The 16,806-nt window shown below is 37.9% G+C and overlaps 1 protein-coding gene across 9 annotated transcripts in view; it reads right to left on the bottom strand.

Annotated features, from left to right (window-relative positions):
- Positions 1-16,806, bottom strand: part of ADAMTSL3 (ADAMTS like 3) — a 177,760-nt gene that overhangs the window by 142,456 nt on the left and 18,498 nt on the right. For 8 of the 9 annotated variants that reach the window (XR_005703077.2, XM_040077708.1, XM_040077703.1 and 5 more), the window contains one exon: positions 1,553-1,672. Coding sequence is in view for 8 of the 9 variants with exons in the window: in XM_040077708.1 (XP_039933642.1) it covers positions 1,553-1,672 (120 nt within the window). In the remaining variant the exon portion in view is untranslated. The remainder of the gene's footprint in view (positions 1-1,552; positions 1,673-16,806) is intronic. The other variant, XM_040077707.1, reaches the window with a different exon arrangement.

The raw sequence follows: 16,806 nt of genomic DNA, 5'->3' as shown, positions 1-16,806 counted from the left end.
AAGCTGGCCATATCCTAGATCCAATTCAGATCTCAATGGAATTAATGGAAAACTTTCCAGCAAATGGAATTCTTTCCATCAAATGGAATTGGGCTTGGAACTGGCTTCTGTATAGAGCTATGCTGGTATTTGAGGGTTTTTCAAGGGGATTCATTTTGTTTGTTTTTTAATCAGCTATATGATTCACATAGTCCAAACAGTCTAGTCAAAGACTCAGACTAAGCCTCTGTTATATTTGATTTATCATCTTCTCAAAAATGTGCTCCATTAAATGGAAACTATTTTGATCAAAGTGTATAACCTTTATAGTGTTTTTCAACTACTGTCATTAAATGCAGCCTGAGTTGCAGCTGCATTTTACTGTCCTATAAGTTATTGCTTTCCCAGGTGTTTGGTCCAAGGAAGGTCTTATCCAAGAACCTTTTCTGTTGATAATCAAGACCCTCTAGGGAAGCAAAAGTATGAATTATTGTAAACATTTAAACTAAATTCAAATAGTTCCCAGTGGCTCAGCATGCCTTCTATTGTAGCTTTTCTGCTTCCTTTTGTCTATCTAAAAAACACTGTCAGTGTAAATGTTAAATGAACTCACCTCAGTTCTCTCTTTTAGGATAGTCATGAGCAACTATTTTCTTCAAATAGCTCCTGCAAGGAGCCCATCTTTCAAAATAAATCTGCCCATCACTGACAGAACGTTACCTTGTGATGCAAGGAAACTTTGGCTCTTCTCTCACTTCTACAGGGGAGTGTTTCCCTACCAAATTCCCTCCTCTTACACTAAGAAATGTACTGTAAGTGTCTATGAATGTAATTCAGACAGTTTTGATGTGAAGTTCAACTGAGTCCTGGAACACATTGTGTTATGAGTAAATTTCCACAGCACGCCACACATTTCCTAGGTTTGCTTCAGATCTTTTGCCAAGATTAACAGCATTTCTTTCATGTTGCTTTCTTTACATTTATATCTATATTCCATGTTTAACATAATGTTTCTATATGTCTGGAGAAAGCATTAAGTTTTTTAACTTAAAAAAATAATTTGTTTCTTTCTAAACACTGTTCCATCCATTATTACACTTCCCATTTGTTTCTTTATAATTTGTCCAACCTTCCCTTACAAAAACTTCATGAACTAATACAATAATTCATGACTTTTCACAGGCTGGAAAATGCAAAATCTGCCTCACACTGATTTTTCCATTAAATAAAACAAATTAATTTAAGTCAAACAATTCACAGAAAGGACAATCACTTCTCATTCTACATATTTTGCAGATGTAACTATAAACATCTATTAACACATCACTAAAATATTGCTACTTTTGTCTTCATTACATCCTATTAATGTCTTCCAAAAGTGGTTTTACTTCTTATTTATGCAACTAAGTGCTTTGATTTGGATTTTGCATAGTGTGTTATCATTCAACTCGCTATAAATTTGATATGCTTTCAAAAGATAACACACTCTCTACCTTAAAATGTTTCACAGTAATCTTTATCTCAGAATTAGATGCATCAATCAATCTCTAATTTTCACACATGGGACACTGACCTGGTCATCATAACGGTAAGTGAGGAACTGCTCCCCTGTGGTATCCTCAAGAAAACTCCCCTGTGGAGAAAGTGCAAACTCAGGCAAGAAGTATGCACCTTGGGACTGCTCTGCTCTTGCCTGGAAGAAATTCAGAAAGGTCATGTTACACCTACTACAAATACAAATCATTTTTTAAAAATACTGTGCATATAATTAAAAAATCTAGACATGAACTTCTGGAGGAAAAAAAAAACAACAAAACAAGTGTTGTGTTTTAAGGCATGGTATTTGAGTGGATATTTTGTGCTGTGATGGAGACATGCAAAATACCTACAGAGACTCAAGCCAAAACAAGATGCCTCAATAGCAGAAAAATCTACTAAACCAAGGGAGACCATCTCTAGCTTATCAAATATCACTGCTCCAAGATTTTCAAAAAGCAACATTAGACTTTCTTTTTCCTTATACATTTCACTAAAGAAGTGGCTACTGCAGTTAACAGGCTTCTGGTTAAACACAGCGTATTTGTTTTTACGGGAAAAAATAAAGACAGAATCATAGATTAGCTCAGCTTACATGATATCTTGAGGGCTCATCTAGTCCAATAAGGTTACCTGTGAAGCCCTGACACTATGAATTACTTTGCTATCTTGCAGGAAAATATTACTGCAAAGAAGAAATAGGGAATGGGAATGAGTGAGCACAGGCAGTGCTCCATATTAGTTCAGAATGCTATTCACAGCTGGGGAAGAGCATTTGAGAACACGCTGGGAAGGCAAAGAAAAAAGGGCTCATTTCAAGCTACAGAGGAGTTAATTCTGTCAGAATCATAGCTGGTACCTCCAGCTGGACTGTCTGACACCTGGGCCCTGATTAGAGAAACAGATTTTGCATAGAGAATCTGTGCCTGGTCAGCAGTCAAAACACACCTGAAGCGTTCTCAACACGAGCACAGGCTGGGCTAACACCATCCCACTGCACTGGAGGACTCCAGCAACACAGATATGCAAACACTGCACAGACTCTTCTGCCCTTATTCCTCCTGCATTTAACACTACCCTGAGAAGCCAACTCGTTTGCATACTAGAGAAAATAAGCAATCATCTTTTGAATGCAGAATATTGAGTCCAGCTGTGTAGTGAGGGCAGGGCAAGGAGATGAACATTACCTTCCAAAAGGCTGAAACCTTTCAGGGAAGGAAAAAAAAGCCTGAAATGTGTAAGTTACTGCTGAACATTTACCAATGAATAAACTTAATAAATAGGGGTGTAATTAAACTGTATTTTTTGATATTTACACAGAAATTTCACATGAAAGCCAGCCATCGCCATTGCCCAGTTTCTAGACTCTTGGCTAGAACTATACCAAATGTAGGTGCCAGCTAACTAGAGATTTCTAAAGTAATCTAATTATATTTTAAACCACTTTGTGGTGGAAAAGGAAGGTAAGACCTATTGCACTTTCTCTCTTGCAGTAAGTTCACCTTCTGAAGCTCACAACTTATCTCACAAAAAGCAGATGGCATGTCATTTGCAGGATGGTCTGGAGAAGCTTACAGTGCTGATGCTTACTCTGTTGAGAGCTGTCAGCTTCTCAGACTGCAAACCCCATCAGTCATGACAGCATCAGATTAACATACTTGGTTTAAATCAAGCAGTCTTCATATAAACTAGAAATAGCATGCAAAGGATATGCCTAGACTAGGGTAAAGGTCATATTTCAGCATGCAAGACTGAACAAGATTGTAAAGAGGATTTTTTCATCAGGCCTATGTAAGAGTAATTCACATTCACACCATATTATCATTACATTTCTATAAAGCTTATCGCAGCAGAGATCTCATTTGCACACTTTAGCCAACTGACCCCATTTACGCATAATTAAGTAATAAAATATGGAGAACAAATCTACGTTTGGTAACAACAGTTTCCCCATACAGCCACCAAAAAGAGGTCCACAATTCTGCTTCCTGCTGAATCCGAGCTGGCTGCAGCTGATGCAAGCCTTGACATGTGAAGCATAACCCAGACATGAAACGGGCTGACATAATCTGGCACCTTTCCCCACTGGTTTCAATGGGCTATCGACAGATCCTGTGTGAGGGAATACAGCAGTGATGTAATCCTATGATTTCAGCAGGGGGTTAAATGGATGAGAGATATGCATTCTAAATCTCAAGTGGCCTGGGTTAAAGTGCTTATCATTTCTACCTCAGCTTTGCCAGTTCTACCAACCTATCTTAATGGTGCACTGTTAAGTTCTGTTCATATCTGTAGAATTTTTAGGAAAAGAATCCTGTTAAATGCTAGTGATTTATAACAATAGTTTTGGAAGATTTGCCTAATTTAGAGGCAGAAGAGAATCAAAATTACTCCACCATACTTCTTAGCTAATTGTATGTATCACAATGTTGCCTATTTTCTCATAAACAAATTTGTCAGTAGGATATGTCACAATAAACTTGCTTGCATTTCTCATCTTTGTAATTTAAACATTTAAAATAGAAAGTCTTTGGACATTAATCAGTGTTATGCTTCAAATATAAACCATGCCAATATTCGAAGCTGAAAGAGCAATTTGGTAAACATAGCAAGAAAAACTAGGGGTTTCTAACACAAATTCCATTTTCTTGTGAAAAGCTAATGAGCAGCTAAGGCACTTGAGGAGCACAGGAATGCTTGTTAGATTCAGGCAAGCAAAATCTGGCTTCCAAGCGCAGAAAAACTCAGTGTAAAACACGGATATTTTATAAGGTCACACAAGAGGTTACAACGGAAACTGATTGTCAGCTGCAGCAATAGGTACTGCTACCTGCCTAGTATAAATCAAGTAAGAAAGAATACAATCAAGCAATTAATTAAAAATAAAACCAAACACTAAGAACACACTATCAGCTGTCATGGCAAACTGATGTTAAAACCAATGAATTACATCTGATAAACATCCCAAACTGAGAAGTTAATTTTTAAAAATTCAAATCTTCAAGTGTTTAGAGAACTCTTTTGTATCCATCTACTAAAGGAGTAGAAAAACATTTTTACCCTCTAGATGCAGGCACCTTCAAATAAGCTTCATGTTCCCAATGCACTTTCATTCATACATTGTACTGAGCACAAAATATAATGTTTCCACTTAGTCCATTTTATTCCCCACTGAGGAATCTACCAATCCTCCTTATGAGGCTTTTATATTTCTACGGGCACTTTGGCTTAAACATAATTCAAATTTCAACAGTCTGTGGGTTTATAGTATATTTGAGATCATCTCTGAATGACTTAGCTAATCTGATATAAATTCATGTTTTAAAGTAAAGACTGTAAGTGCAAGTTTCAGAAAACAATTACATTTCATGCTAGTGTTTTAGGTCCGTTTAATGGCCAGTTTAATCTCAATAGCTTTAAATCAAATGTGTCAAGTTACAAGTACACTTAAGATTTAAAGCAAGCATTTTAAACCAGCTTCTATGATCTTAAGCATATGAAGACAGTAGAGGGTGATAACATAGCCAAAGCAGATATAATACTAATCACTACATGAACTTCATTGAAATTAATATATCACGTAGCATGAAAGTGTGTATTACCTACTGACCAAAACAAAAAAAAAAAAGAAAATACAAAAATTGGAAACAGATCAGTGTTTGAAAATCTTTCTAGTCAATTAGGACATGTAACTTATTAGTCAGAAACTGAAAAAATAAGGTTTTCCATGCTACATCTTTCTGCCCCTGTGATCAAGGGGAACTATCCTGATCAGCAGAAGTGGGAAGCATGAAATGGCACTGGGTTTATTCAGCTTTACACTGGAGAACAGCTTTGATCTCAGGCTGTGGTTGCTTCCTCACTCAACACTCCCCACCTGAGTGCTGAAAGACCAAATTACTCCTCACTTTCAATTGCACAAGACACAAAGAATTGCCTGTATCCAAGCCTCTGGTTTTCAGATCTCCTTCCATCAAGAGCTGCACATTGTTTCTGCTGCTGCTGTTTCACTGCTCTGTAGAACACTGACTAGAAGCATCTGCCTGAGTTGCTGGATTTGATTATTTTATTTTATTTTAGAGAGTAAGAGGGATGGTCACTGAGTGCTTCCCAGCCAATACTGCCATTGGCAAGTAGCAAGGCTGAGAAGGACTGAATGCCCACACACAGCCAAGAGCCTCCCAGTGACTGAGCACAGTAGGGGCTGCTGGGGCACAACTTCTTCTATTTGACTCAAAATTAATCCCATTGGCACATTCTGAAACCACCACACAGTGCAAAGTACTTTAACTGCTCTTTATTCTCCTTGATACCCAGGATGCATGTTAACTATTGCCATCCAGCTCACTTACAATTTTAAAATCACTACACTGTAGAGCTTTCCTTTTGATAAAAATTGTAAGTATTAATCATTGGTCACTCCTTCCAAGTTAGAGAGAAACAATTTCATCCAAGGACTTAAACTGCTATTGTAATTTCAGATAAATTAAAAAAATCTGGTTTAGTCTACAGTTCTTGGAGATAATTTGATACTAAGGCCAAGACAAAGCTCAACCAAACCTTGTAATTGCATGCTACTATTCTACTTAATTACAGCCACCAGGAAACTTGAAAGTAATCATTCCATATTTATATATAGACAGCAGCAGCTTTAGAAAGATAGCTTTCTACTAAATCTGAGCTGTGAAGGTCAAGAAGATGAGAAAACAGATGTAATATCTCAAAGAAATGACTTGAACATAATTAGAAATAAAACATTAATATTTCAGGTACAGGAGAATTTTTAATTTTAGAGATTGTTGGCACCAAGAACCACAACCAAGAGAAAAGTAAGAACTCTGCTATTATGTACATTTAATACATATAAATTTTACTTATACTTACATCAGTCATTCCCTAACTGAGCCTGTGTCCTTGCTAAAATTAGGAGCATAACAAGAGTAAACAGGAGTAATGCAGAAGAACGCTTCAAAATTATCTATTTCAAATGCTGAAAATGACAAATACCATGTTCTTCCTGAAACTGCCTCAATATCTTGCTTTTAAAAAGAAACACACAGAAAAGATAAAAGGTCCGATCAACTAAAGCTTTACAGTTATGCACAACAGCACTACCCTGCCCAAAGTAAATTCTATAAAGAAAGACAAATACAGTGAAGGCAGTTTGCTTTCCATAGTTTTGTGGCTCTTTTATTAGTTCTTGTTGGAAACGGAAAATGGGCAGCGTTCATTTCCAAAATCATTGTATTAGAGAAAAAAAAAAGACAGGAAAAGCAAAATGAGAAAAAACTATCTGCATTCTTAATGACTTGTAAATACATGTTTGTCAGATTAATATGCACAGCAAGTCCAATCATCTACCAAAATGTGTGTATTTCCATTTAATTCAAGTTAAATAACTGTCTCCTAAGCTGCTGCAGCATTTGATTTACGCCCCAGGGAAGTAATATACCAGCTAAGTAGCAGTTCAGTTTAATGGATTTTCAAGGACTCCCATACAAAAATGTTAGATAGAGAACAGCTCTCCAGCTTCATCACAACATGAAAAAGGGTATTTGCAGATAAACAATGTCACATCAACAGTTCAGAAATTCAGATATCTCCAGAGCAAGCAATCCTGATGAATAAATATCTAGTGAGAGTCAGATTAGCTTTTGTCACGGCCAAAATCTACAAAAACAGCTTCCTAATGCTAGACACTGAAACATTTAAAGACCCTGCAAGTGAACGGAGTTTCCACAGAAGCTGCCAGCAGCTCAGCATTTCAGCAGACCAGGCCAATTATTTAATTATTAATATTAAACAAAGAGGCCAGCATTTCAAATCAGAATTAAAGTATAAATGTCACTTCTCCTAGAAAAACGAAGGAGGACTTGGATGAACTGAAGTCAAGCACTTCTTCATAGAAGAACCCCGAAAGAAGGACTTGGCTGTCAGGTTTCATCAGGGAAGTCACAAGTGAGACAATCTGAGACACTGAGTCAAAAGCTCTTGCAGGGACAGAACCAGAGTGGGAAACTCAAGGATTTTTTTCTTCCATGTTGCATGCTCTGTAATAGTTAAAAGCAGATTTAGACATGTCTTATTTAAGCCCAAATCTAATGATTTTTCCTCTCATCTCTCACTCTAGGCCTGCTTGAACATGAAGAAATAAAACGACCTTGGAAAAACATGCCTCTGAGTTGAAGATACATACAAAGATAAGCAAAAGACAATTCTTAAATATTTTGGATAAGCCACTGTTTTTCCAACACAGTAAAATACTGCCAGGAAGCAACTTAGAAACTGATAGTTCAGCTATTGTTTGAAGTGTCTATCACTGAAAACTGAATCTAAGCTGTAACTATAATCATATTCACAGCTGCAAGAAAGCAACTGCCTACATCACCTCGGCTGCCCACAGCATCCTGCGCCCATTCAAGCACTCGGAGTCGTTCCAGTGACTGGATGTGCTAAAGATCACGTCACCAGAACAAAAGTGCTCAGCCTAAAGCTTTCTTCAGGCTCTCAGTTTGTACAACCTTAAACCAACACTGAAACAGGAGGAACAATGGAGATCATTACATTTTAAAATTAAGATCCCATCTTTCAATCTTTCCAAAAGGACATTTCTACCACCATTTTTCTTGATTAAATGTAAATACATTTTCTTTGGCATAGCTTCAGCTGCAGACTGAGATCAACACATTTCGAATTCTTTTTCTGCGCCCTCTAAAATTTATACTAGTGATTAAGCTTTTGGATATTTATCAACAATTACTTATGTTTTCTCTTGCTATTGTCTGGCTAAAAGATTAAACATTTCACTGAGAGGCTGCAGTAGTATTTAGCCAAAACTTCACTTACTTTCAAAACCCAGCTTAAATATGAACTTTGCTTCATATTTCTAAAAGAAATATGAAGCCTAAAGTTTTTTCTTCTTCAAGCGAACCAGCTTCTAAATTCTGTGTTAGGCAGACTCTGCCTTCTTTCCAAAGAATTGATCAGATGTGCCTAAAATTTGCTCTAAAAGAGTGGCACCAGCAGACCAAAGCTGCTCACAGCGATGCCAGTGGCAAAGTTCCCAGGGACCTCCTCACAGAACCAGGGCCCAAATCCAGCTGCAGCAGGACAGCATCTCCTGCACTATAACACAGCTCTCTCTAGTTTTGTATAAATAAGAGCCAAGGGGGAAAATTCAGCACCCAGACAAGATAACCCCAGAGCAGTTCACTTCCAATTATTGTCAGAAAGTTAGTGACTGTGGATCAGATCCTGCTTTCAAAATGTGTAATACCCAATTATTTCCCCAAGTTTTTAGCTTAGCCCTGGGGAATGGGGAAGGGGCACAGCCATGTGATCTAACAGAAAAAGCAATTTTAGAGCATATGGATAAAACAACCTACACTGGTGAATACCTGCATATTGCCCAAAGCTTGTGCTTTGGGGGCATGGGAATGGTTGGGGGATGTTTTCACACTTTTTTTGTTTAAGACTTTATCAGCTTTCCTCTGTAATAAAACAGTGAAAGGAAGGAATATCTGGAAATGAGACAGAAAATACTATTTCACTTAAACCTCCTTCTAAAATCTTGCAAGACAGACAGAGGTGACTGAAGTCTTAAAAGATTTTATCACCCCTTTCACCATGTGTTCCACTGTTCCAGACAAAACCTTCTTTTTATTCCTTATTTTAAAAAACCTAATAATTGGTACAATTCTTGACAAAAAAAAAAAAAAATCCTTTCACTATTATTGGAGCATATTCTCATGGAACTCTATCTTTAATTCATTGACAGTTTCTAAGGGTCCTGGCTGACAGGACAGTGTAAGAAGATGGAAAGTCCTCGGCTTAGAGAAAGCAGTGCTCAGCAACTGCCAAAACACCGTGTTTCTCATCCTAAATCCAAAACACAGCACTATACCAGCTACCAGGTGGCAAATTAACCCCATGAAGCCAAATCCAGGACATTTTGTTAGTGTCCTTTATCATGAACACCAAGAGGTGAAAGGGGGTTTTTATTGTTAAACTGATGAGCTGCTGACAACTGCACTCCTTCGCAGGAAACTAACAATCCTGCCCGCCTGTGACCACGACTGCAGGTCCAGTTACACACTGGAGGAGCCTGGAAGCATAATCTTTGAGGAACTGCAGATTTCTTTACAAAAGGCAAGAAAGAAGCATAGTTTAAGGCTATGTAGGATCACTGTCAGAGGCAGATGGACTATAAAGACCGACAAATCAACACATGCACTGAATGAAGATTCACATTGCTTAAGGAGCAAAGGAAAGAACAAAATGAAATGAGAAAGGATATAGGGTCATTCCTTTAATGGGTGGAAGAAGCCTCCACCATGAAGGGCCAAGACACCCTAGTAGCTTTGGCAGGCCATACATTAACATAAACCTTAGGATTACTCACTAACACCACAAAATATTGATGAATAGAAGCCTCAAAAGAAGCACAAGAGGCTGTAGAAGCCTAATCCTTTCTTAGTGAGATAAATAGTACCCAACTGGCTTGCAAGATCAACATCACCCTTTTCTAATAAATTACCTCCTTCTCATTGCCTTTCCCAGCATCCAGTCTGGATAACTACTCCAATAATGCTGAAGAAAGATTACAAGAAAGGCACGAATGCTCCCAGGGAACCAAAAGTTGCAGTTAAACAAAAATCCTTCTAAAAATAACACAAGCAAAAAAATCTGGGCAGGTGAAACCTCATGGCACCATTTTGTTAACAATCCTGCGATGCACTTGTAAAATGCTTCTTTATTTTCACCTGGCCACAGTAACATGCCCCCACTGGTGTGACAGCAGGATTCAGGACTAAGGAAAAACACTTTCCATTGCATATGACCAACTTTTCTTCATGCAGGTCTCAACACCCCAAGGAAGGCAAAAGAGGTGGTAGCAATTTGTGTATTTTTATTTGAGCAAAATGGGACCTAGGACACAAGTGCATTATCCATCATCAGATAAAACAGGATAAGGGTGAGGGAATGCAAGACGTCACACAATACTTACTTCCCACACAGTATATTATACAGAACTAAAAAATACACTTAGTTCTTATATACTCCAATATTATTGTACTATTCATCAAGACATATTGTGTGACTCAAAGTTGTCAATATCCTCATTTACAATGGCTGCTCTCAGGAGAGTCTGGGACTTCTGACTCAGATTTTCCCAATTCTTTTTAATTTAAATTATAACCTTAATGTTATTAATGTTATGTTATGTTAGTATGATTATTTATATTTAATTTCCTTTTGAGTTTTTCCTTTAATAGTGAGATAATTTGAACTGACACAGTAACACACTTTTCATATACTTCAGTTGAAATTGTGCCTAAGGGCAGTGAAATTCTCATCCATAAGCTGTGTGAAGAAAAAAACTCTGGCACTCAGAAGCCAAACACCTGCTAGAACTAGTGGCGGATCCAGATTTTTAAGAGAATTCCTGTTGCATAATGAAAACACAAAGAAGGGAAATGTGTGGGGTGATGGAATGGTATTAAAACCACGGCACTTAGGGGTAAAAAAAAAGAATCCTAAACCTCTATACACTTCAGAGCTAAATGCTGAAGATTTTGACATTAAAGTTGTTCATGAGTACAATTAAAACCAGAGACTTTTGTCATGTGAGGAAACCTGAACAGTGACTCTTTCATACATTGCAGGGCACTGCCATGCCTTTCATTGCTAATGACAGGGAGTTTTCTCCCTGCCTTCAATCTCTGTACATCTGCTCCTGATTCAGGTGGCAGGGAAAAACTGGCAAGTATTCGGCTCCCAGAAAAGGCTGGCCTAGCACTAGAAGTTTTTCTTCATTGCATACTGTTTATACAGTGTTGTCATCAGCAACCGTGTGGTGTTTGTCATGAACTAAACAGGTAGATGAAATGGATGGAATCCATGCTACTGCTACTGCAAATGACGGCAAATTCTCACAATAGAAATTGACCTGGAAACTGGAAAACCCTCAGCCACAAAGAACTGAATAATTTCTCAGCAGGAAAATAGACCTTTGGTGCAACTCTTTTTAAGATCAAATAGCCCAAAACTCAAGTAGGGGAACACAAAGGGCATGCAACAAAGCAACTTTGACAGGTCAGAAAAACAGAAAGCTTCTGACAATCTACATCTACCACCAAAAAGCTTCTCAATGACTGAATAGTCCTGTAAGTGCCACAGGAGAGCTTGGGCTAACACTGATCTTCATCCACCTTTCCCAGCAGAGCACCGAGAGTGCCTGCTACCATCTTGACAACATTTCTTTAAAGAGGGGCTGAGGAGAGGGGTGTATTCCAAAATTCTGCTTACAAAACCAGACCACCCTGAATACGAGTGTAAATAATCAAAGTGGTTCTCCTCCCTGCTACCTCTAGCTGATGAATCCTCTCTCACCTGGAAGAAACCAGACTGTAGAGAAATGCCCCAGCCAGATGTTCATTCCCAGGCTCACTTAGGATTTCCAACAGCTCAGCGCACAAATGCACTTAACATATGGTGAGGAAAATGTGATTTTTTTTCCACTGTTAGTTTTCCACTACTTCTGATAATTTTAGTGATATTAACCCAGTTCTTTGTCTGCTCTTCTTTCTCCATCGCAGTAAGTCCCTTTGCAGGGTTTATGGACTGAGCAGCCTTGCACATTGAGTTGGTCAGGCACATTTTCACAATAAGGAAGCAGTTAAATGGTCATGGTTCTGCTGTAGGAATGTTGGTTTAAGGCTATTAATAAGGCACATGAGGTGAATGCCTTTCAGCCAAGCGCCCTCCACATGTGCACACCTGTTTCAGCACGATTTTAAAAAGAAATTCCCGAAAGAAACTGTGCATAGCACGCAGTTTCTAAGTCTCAAACACATTTCTGCAAATACTCTAAAGGTTTTAAGCTTTTTGTGCTTTACTGGTCAGGAATTCTGATACACCAACCATGAGGCAAAGCACGCTACTTCATAGTAAACCATTTTTTCCCTAAAAAATTACTTTTGTCTTATTATTCATCTGCCACTTTGAGATTATTGACAGTGACTTTCCGGATCAGCATTCCCACCTGATGTGCAATTGCTGAAATGGTTTCCCAGACTGAGGCCCACTGTTCAAATACTACAACTCACTTCTCCAAGCACTCTAATGTAGCTACATTTAAATCTCAGCTCAACAATTGCTTCAGTCCAGTGATGCCAGTCTTGATATTTATGATCCATCCATTTTTCAGCTTCCTCTCACTTTTTGCAAGGGAGAAAACTTGGTTGTTCAAGTATATTTCATCTTTCTCTCTTGCCAGTGAAAGCATCTCAAGCAGGGCAAAGTTTTAACTGTGTGTTGTACTGAGCCAGACTCACTATGCAGCATTAGAAATTAAATGCTAACTACAAGAAGTTCAATAACTGAAAAAAATCCCAATTAATGCAACTGTGTAAGAGGACATGCCAATAATCTGAAGATTGTTCCCTTCCTGGTCACAACCCATGTCAGCATTAACTGACAGCATTTCATGTGTACAATGACTAATATGCCACTACTTAGATTACTCTGCTTTAGCAGCAAACCCCAGGGCAATTAAAAGCTCACATGACAGGCACTGCAGGCATCTGTTCACTGACAACTGTTAAGACTAATGGTCATTAGTTTAATGACTCATTTTTATTCTTCTATACAATGTGTACAGTAATGCTGGAGGACTGATACACTGAAGGGGAAAGGGCTCTTACTGAGGTGAGAGAAGATAAACACAGGCCCTGCTGCTGGAAAGAATGAAATAAATCCTCTGAATGAACCAGAATTGCTGAAACGTTAAAAGACACAGCTGAGCAAGTCAGACATGAAATGAAAATAGAAACTGCCAATTCAGAACAGGGTGTCTGCTCTAATCAGGACAGTTTCAACACTACAATTTTATCACCTGTCTTCCATGTCCAGCAAAGAAAGTTTATAAAGCAATTTTAAAATTATCCAGGTGATTACAGAAAGGCATTCAATGAAAAAATAAAGGATAAAAAATGGACAGCACTTAGGAGCAGCTGTAATCCAAAGGCAAGACATTACCTAGAGCTTCGGAATTTAAAAATGTATGATGCCCAATTAAATGCTCTGCATTTTCTCTACATATTTTAAACGCCAACTGTCTTACTTGTGACTGGTCTCATTATGTAGTCATTTTAGTCTTCTAATGGTCAATATTTCAAATGCAACAAGTGGCAAGTATGAGTGAAAGAGTTATCATAAGGAACACGGAAAGATGGGCCCTGTGACTGTATTCCTACTCACTCATCTTGGATTCTCATTCGAGCAGCTGAGTGAATTGCTTCACTCTGTGTGCACTGCTCTGGGAACTTGGCCCCCACATCCACAATACGTGATTTGCCAATACATACCACCTGCATTCTGAGGGAACGGAAGACCTTCCTGTGGAGGAAGATCTTCCCATCCTGTGTGGGTGTACAGAAGCAGATGTGTACGTACAATGGATAGTTCCCAGGACAGACAAACTGAGACATGTCATAAGTCATGCACTGCTTTCCAATTATGATTATCTTTCTACAGGAAATTTACCAGAATCATTTCACTCCGGAATATCACCCTGGAGTTTACGATGGCATAGCAGATGGATAGTAGGATAAATGGTCATTTCCTTCTCTTTACCAGCAGTTTGAAGAAGATAACTGGAGGGAGTGGGAACTTTTCAGCAGGAACCAAGTTACTGGCATTTCACTGAATATACCAGCAGCTGAAACTTAGAGATCCACAACTGAAAATGAAGCAGGGACTGCAGTTGAGCTACTGAAAAACCCTTCTGATTGAACAGTAAAGACTGTGGAGGGACTGACTCTTATTGTTGCTGCTGGTCCAATCAAATCTCCTAACATTTGCCTTGCATGCAAAATGAGCAATCGGCTCTGAGTGCCATGGACATCCTTTACAGGGCAACTCATTCTGCCTCTCCTGCTCCAGCCAAGTGGAAAACACCACTATTGCTCAGAAATAAGGTGACTACTAAGGAAAAGCTTTTCAAAAACTGTGATGCCTCTTGCAAGACATCGGATACTCTGCTCTCTGCTTTTGAAACCAGCGAGGGCCAGGGGAAATGTGAAGTCCCCAATACATGCCTCATGTCTAACCAGTGGTGCAAAACCATCTCCTCTTGTATATCTAGCAGCTGCTCTTTTACCACTACCATTTACACTTAAGGTTAAATAGAATTCTTGACAGCATAGTTTAATTTTAAAGATTTACAGAGGGGCACTATTCCTACAGAATATTTTTCAACTATTCCTGAGCACTTTTGGAAGGATCTGTGGCAATAACCTCCCCTGAATTTTCTTATCCGCAGTCAGCTCTTAGTTTGCCAGTACAAGCTAATGTGAGCTCGGAGGCCAACCCTAACAGCTCAGTATCTAAAGCTTTAGCATGGTTCCAGATTCTCATATGTTTGTCTTTAGCATTCTAGGACTTTTCAAAATACAGACAGAATCCAAGAACAATGGACTGTGCAAAGGGAGGGAAATAAATTCATCCACCTTTTTTTTTAATTGCAGAAGATTCTTTTTGCCCAATACATCTATAACTTCTCAGACTAAAGACAACCACAACGCAAGAAACTATTGAAGCTGGAACTTTCACAATCTGGTGAACTTGCAGTGGTGTGAAATATTCTGATCTTACTGATTCAGTTGATCTATACTTATCCTGCATAATTATACATTTCTTCACATTCTCTACTGCTTTGCAAATTGAAAACAATAAGAGTCTCACTGTTAAGCCAAGCTGGAGTTATCTGTGGCAGTATTCCTATTTTCATTTGCATGTTTTACAGGCCTGGTTTCCTCTGTACCCTACACAGAGTAAAAATGCTATAATAAGAAGCCTAAACAACATCCATTTTAAATAACAAGATCCAAATATAAATCTTAACCTGTGTATTTCTCTGCAAGATTGGCTGTACTTGGAATTATCAGTCCAGAACATCTCTATTTCAGAGCCCAGTTCTCTTGGCCAAGATAGATGTTCTTTTATCGTGATTACAGTTAAAAAAGCCAACTTGCTGGCCTGACTCAGGCTGTAATTATTCTGTGTCTTTATACAACCTTTTTATAGTTCCTGGTGGAAAGGCTGAAGGAAATCCTACACATCGCACAAGGTCTAAATTTTTTTGCCCTCTTGCAGAAAAGCATTCAAAAATGACTGAATGAGACTTATCCCTTCCTTATATGATTTTTCTTTCTTAGAGTTAAGATAATGCATGCAGTGATTTTCCACATTTTGTGTTACCCCAGCTTTAATAACAAAGGTACTGACTGCAAATAGTCCTATAAAAAATACAACCAACTTTTTTTAAAAAAACTGGTTATCTACTTATATAAAACTCGCAAAGAAGCAGCTAGAAAATTTATTAGGAAGTGTGGGACAATAATTAAATCTCCAATTCTAAAGTTCCAGGCCAAGAAGATTTCATACGGTCTCTAAGTCTCAAAATAGTCCAAAACTCTTTATTTCTGCCATTTAAAAACACAGAGTTATTCCAAATTACCTAAAAGTCATAAGAATCCAAACCAATATCTATTCTAAATCAGTGTGTTCTGCACTACTACTTCCTGGGAGGCTGGGGACCAAAAACATGTAAGAAAGGGAGAGTCTCCCTCACAGTTCTTTACAAGGTATAGAAATTACATCTCAAAAAACCCAGTAACATAAAAGGAAACCTTCTGCTTAAATCCTTAAGTCTACTATGAGTGAACAAATAGAAAATCAGGGTACACCACTTAAAAAAATAATCCACCTACTGCTACTAATTATATTTTTCTCTTCTCATGTAGATGAAAACAGCCAATTTGTACTATTTTCAGAATAATATTCAAGGAACAGAGGAAGTTAGGTACAGAACATTTTAAACAAAGTCCAAATACAGAAACCAAATTCAACTTCAGTTGAGAAAAGTTTTAAAGAAAATAAAGGTAATAGTATAAACCCTTCTCTGTAAATCTCTTCTTATAATTTCCTTTAGTTAAAGACAACAACATATTGGATTTAAGTCCATACAAAACATATCAAATGCCTTTTTTTTTTTACAGAGGATCTATTCATAGCAGCATGTATTTGCAACATATGCAGCAAATTATACTATTAAACACTTAATCCCAATAAAGTTTAAATTTCACCCCTAACAATAAAGCTTGTACAGTTCTTACTCTACTTGAAATCAGATTCTAGAAATAAACAATAGAAGTCATTGGTAGGTATCATGACAATTAATAATTAAACATTTGAGATATATTTGAAACACAGCTGGTTATGTAGAAA

The sequence above is a fragment of the Hirundo rustica genome, chromosome 13 (genome assembly GCF_015227805.2).
Source record: "Hirundo rustica isolate bHirRus1 chromosome 13, bHirRus1.pri.v3, whole genome shotgun sequence".
Lineage (NCBI taxonomy): Eukaryota > Metazoa > Chordata > Aves > Passeriformes > Hirundinidae > Hirundo > Hirundo rustica.
Note: the sequence above shows the minus strand (reverse complement) of the source record. Positions and strands in the feature narration are given on the sequence as shown.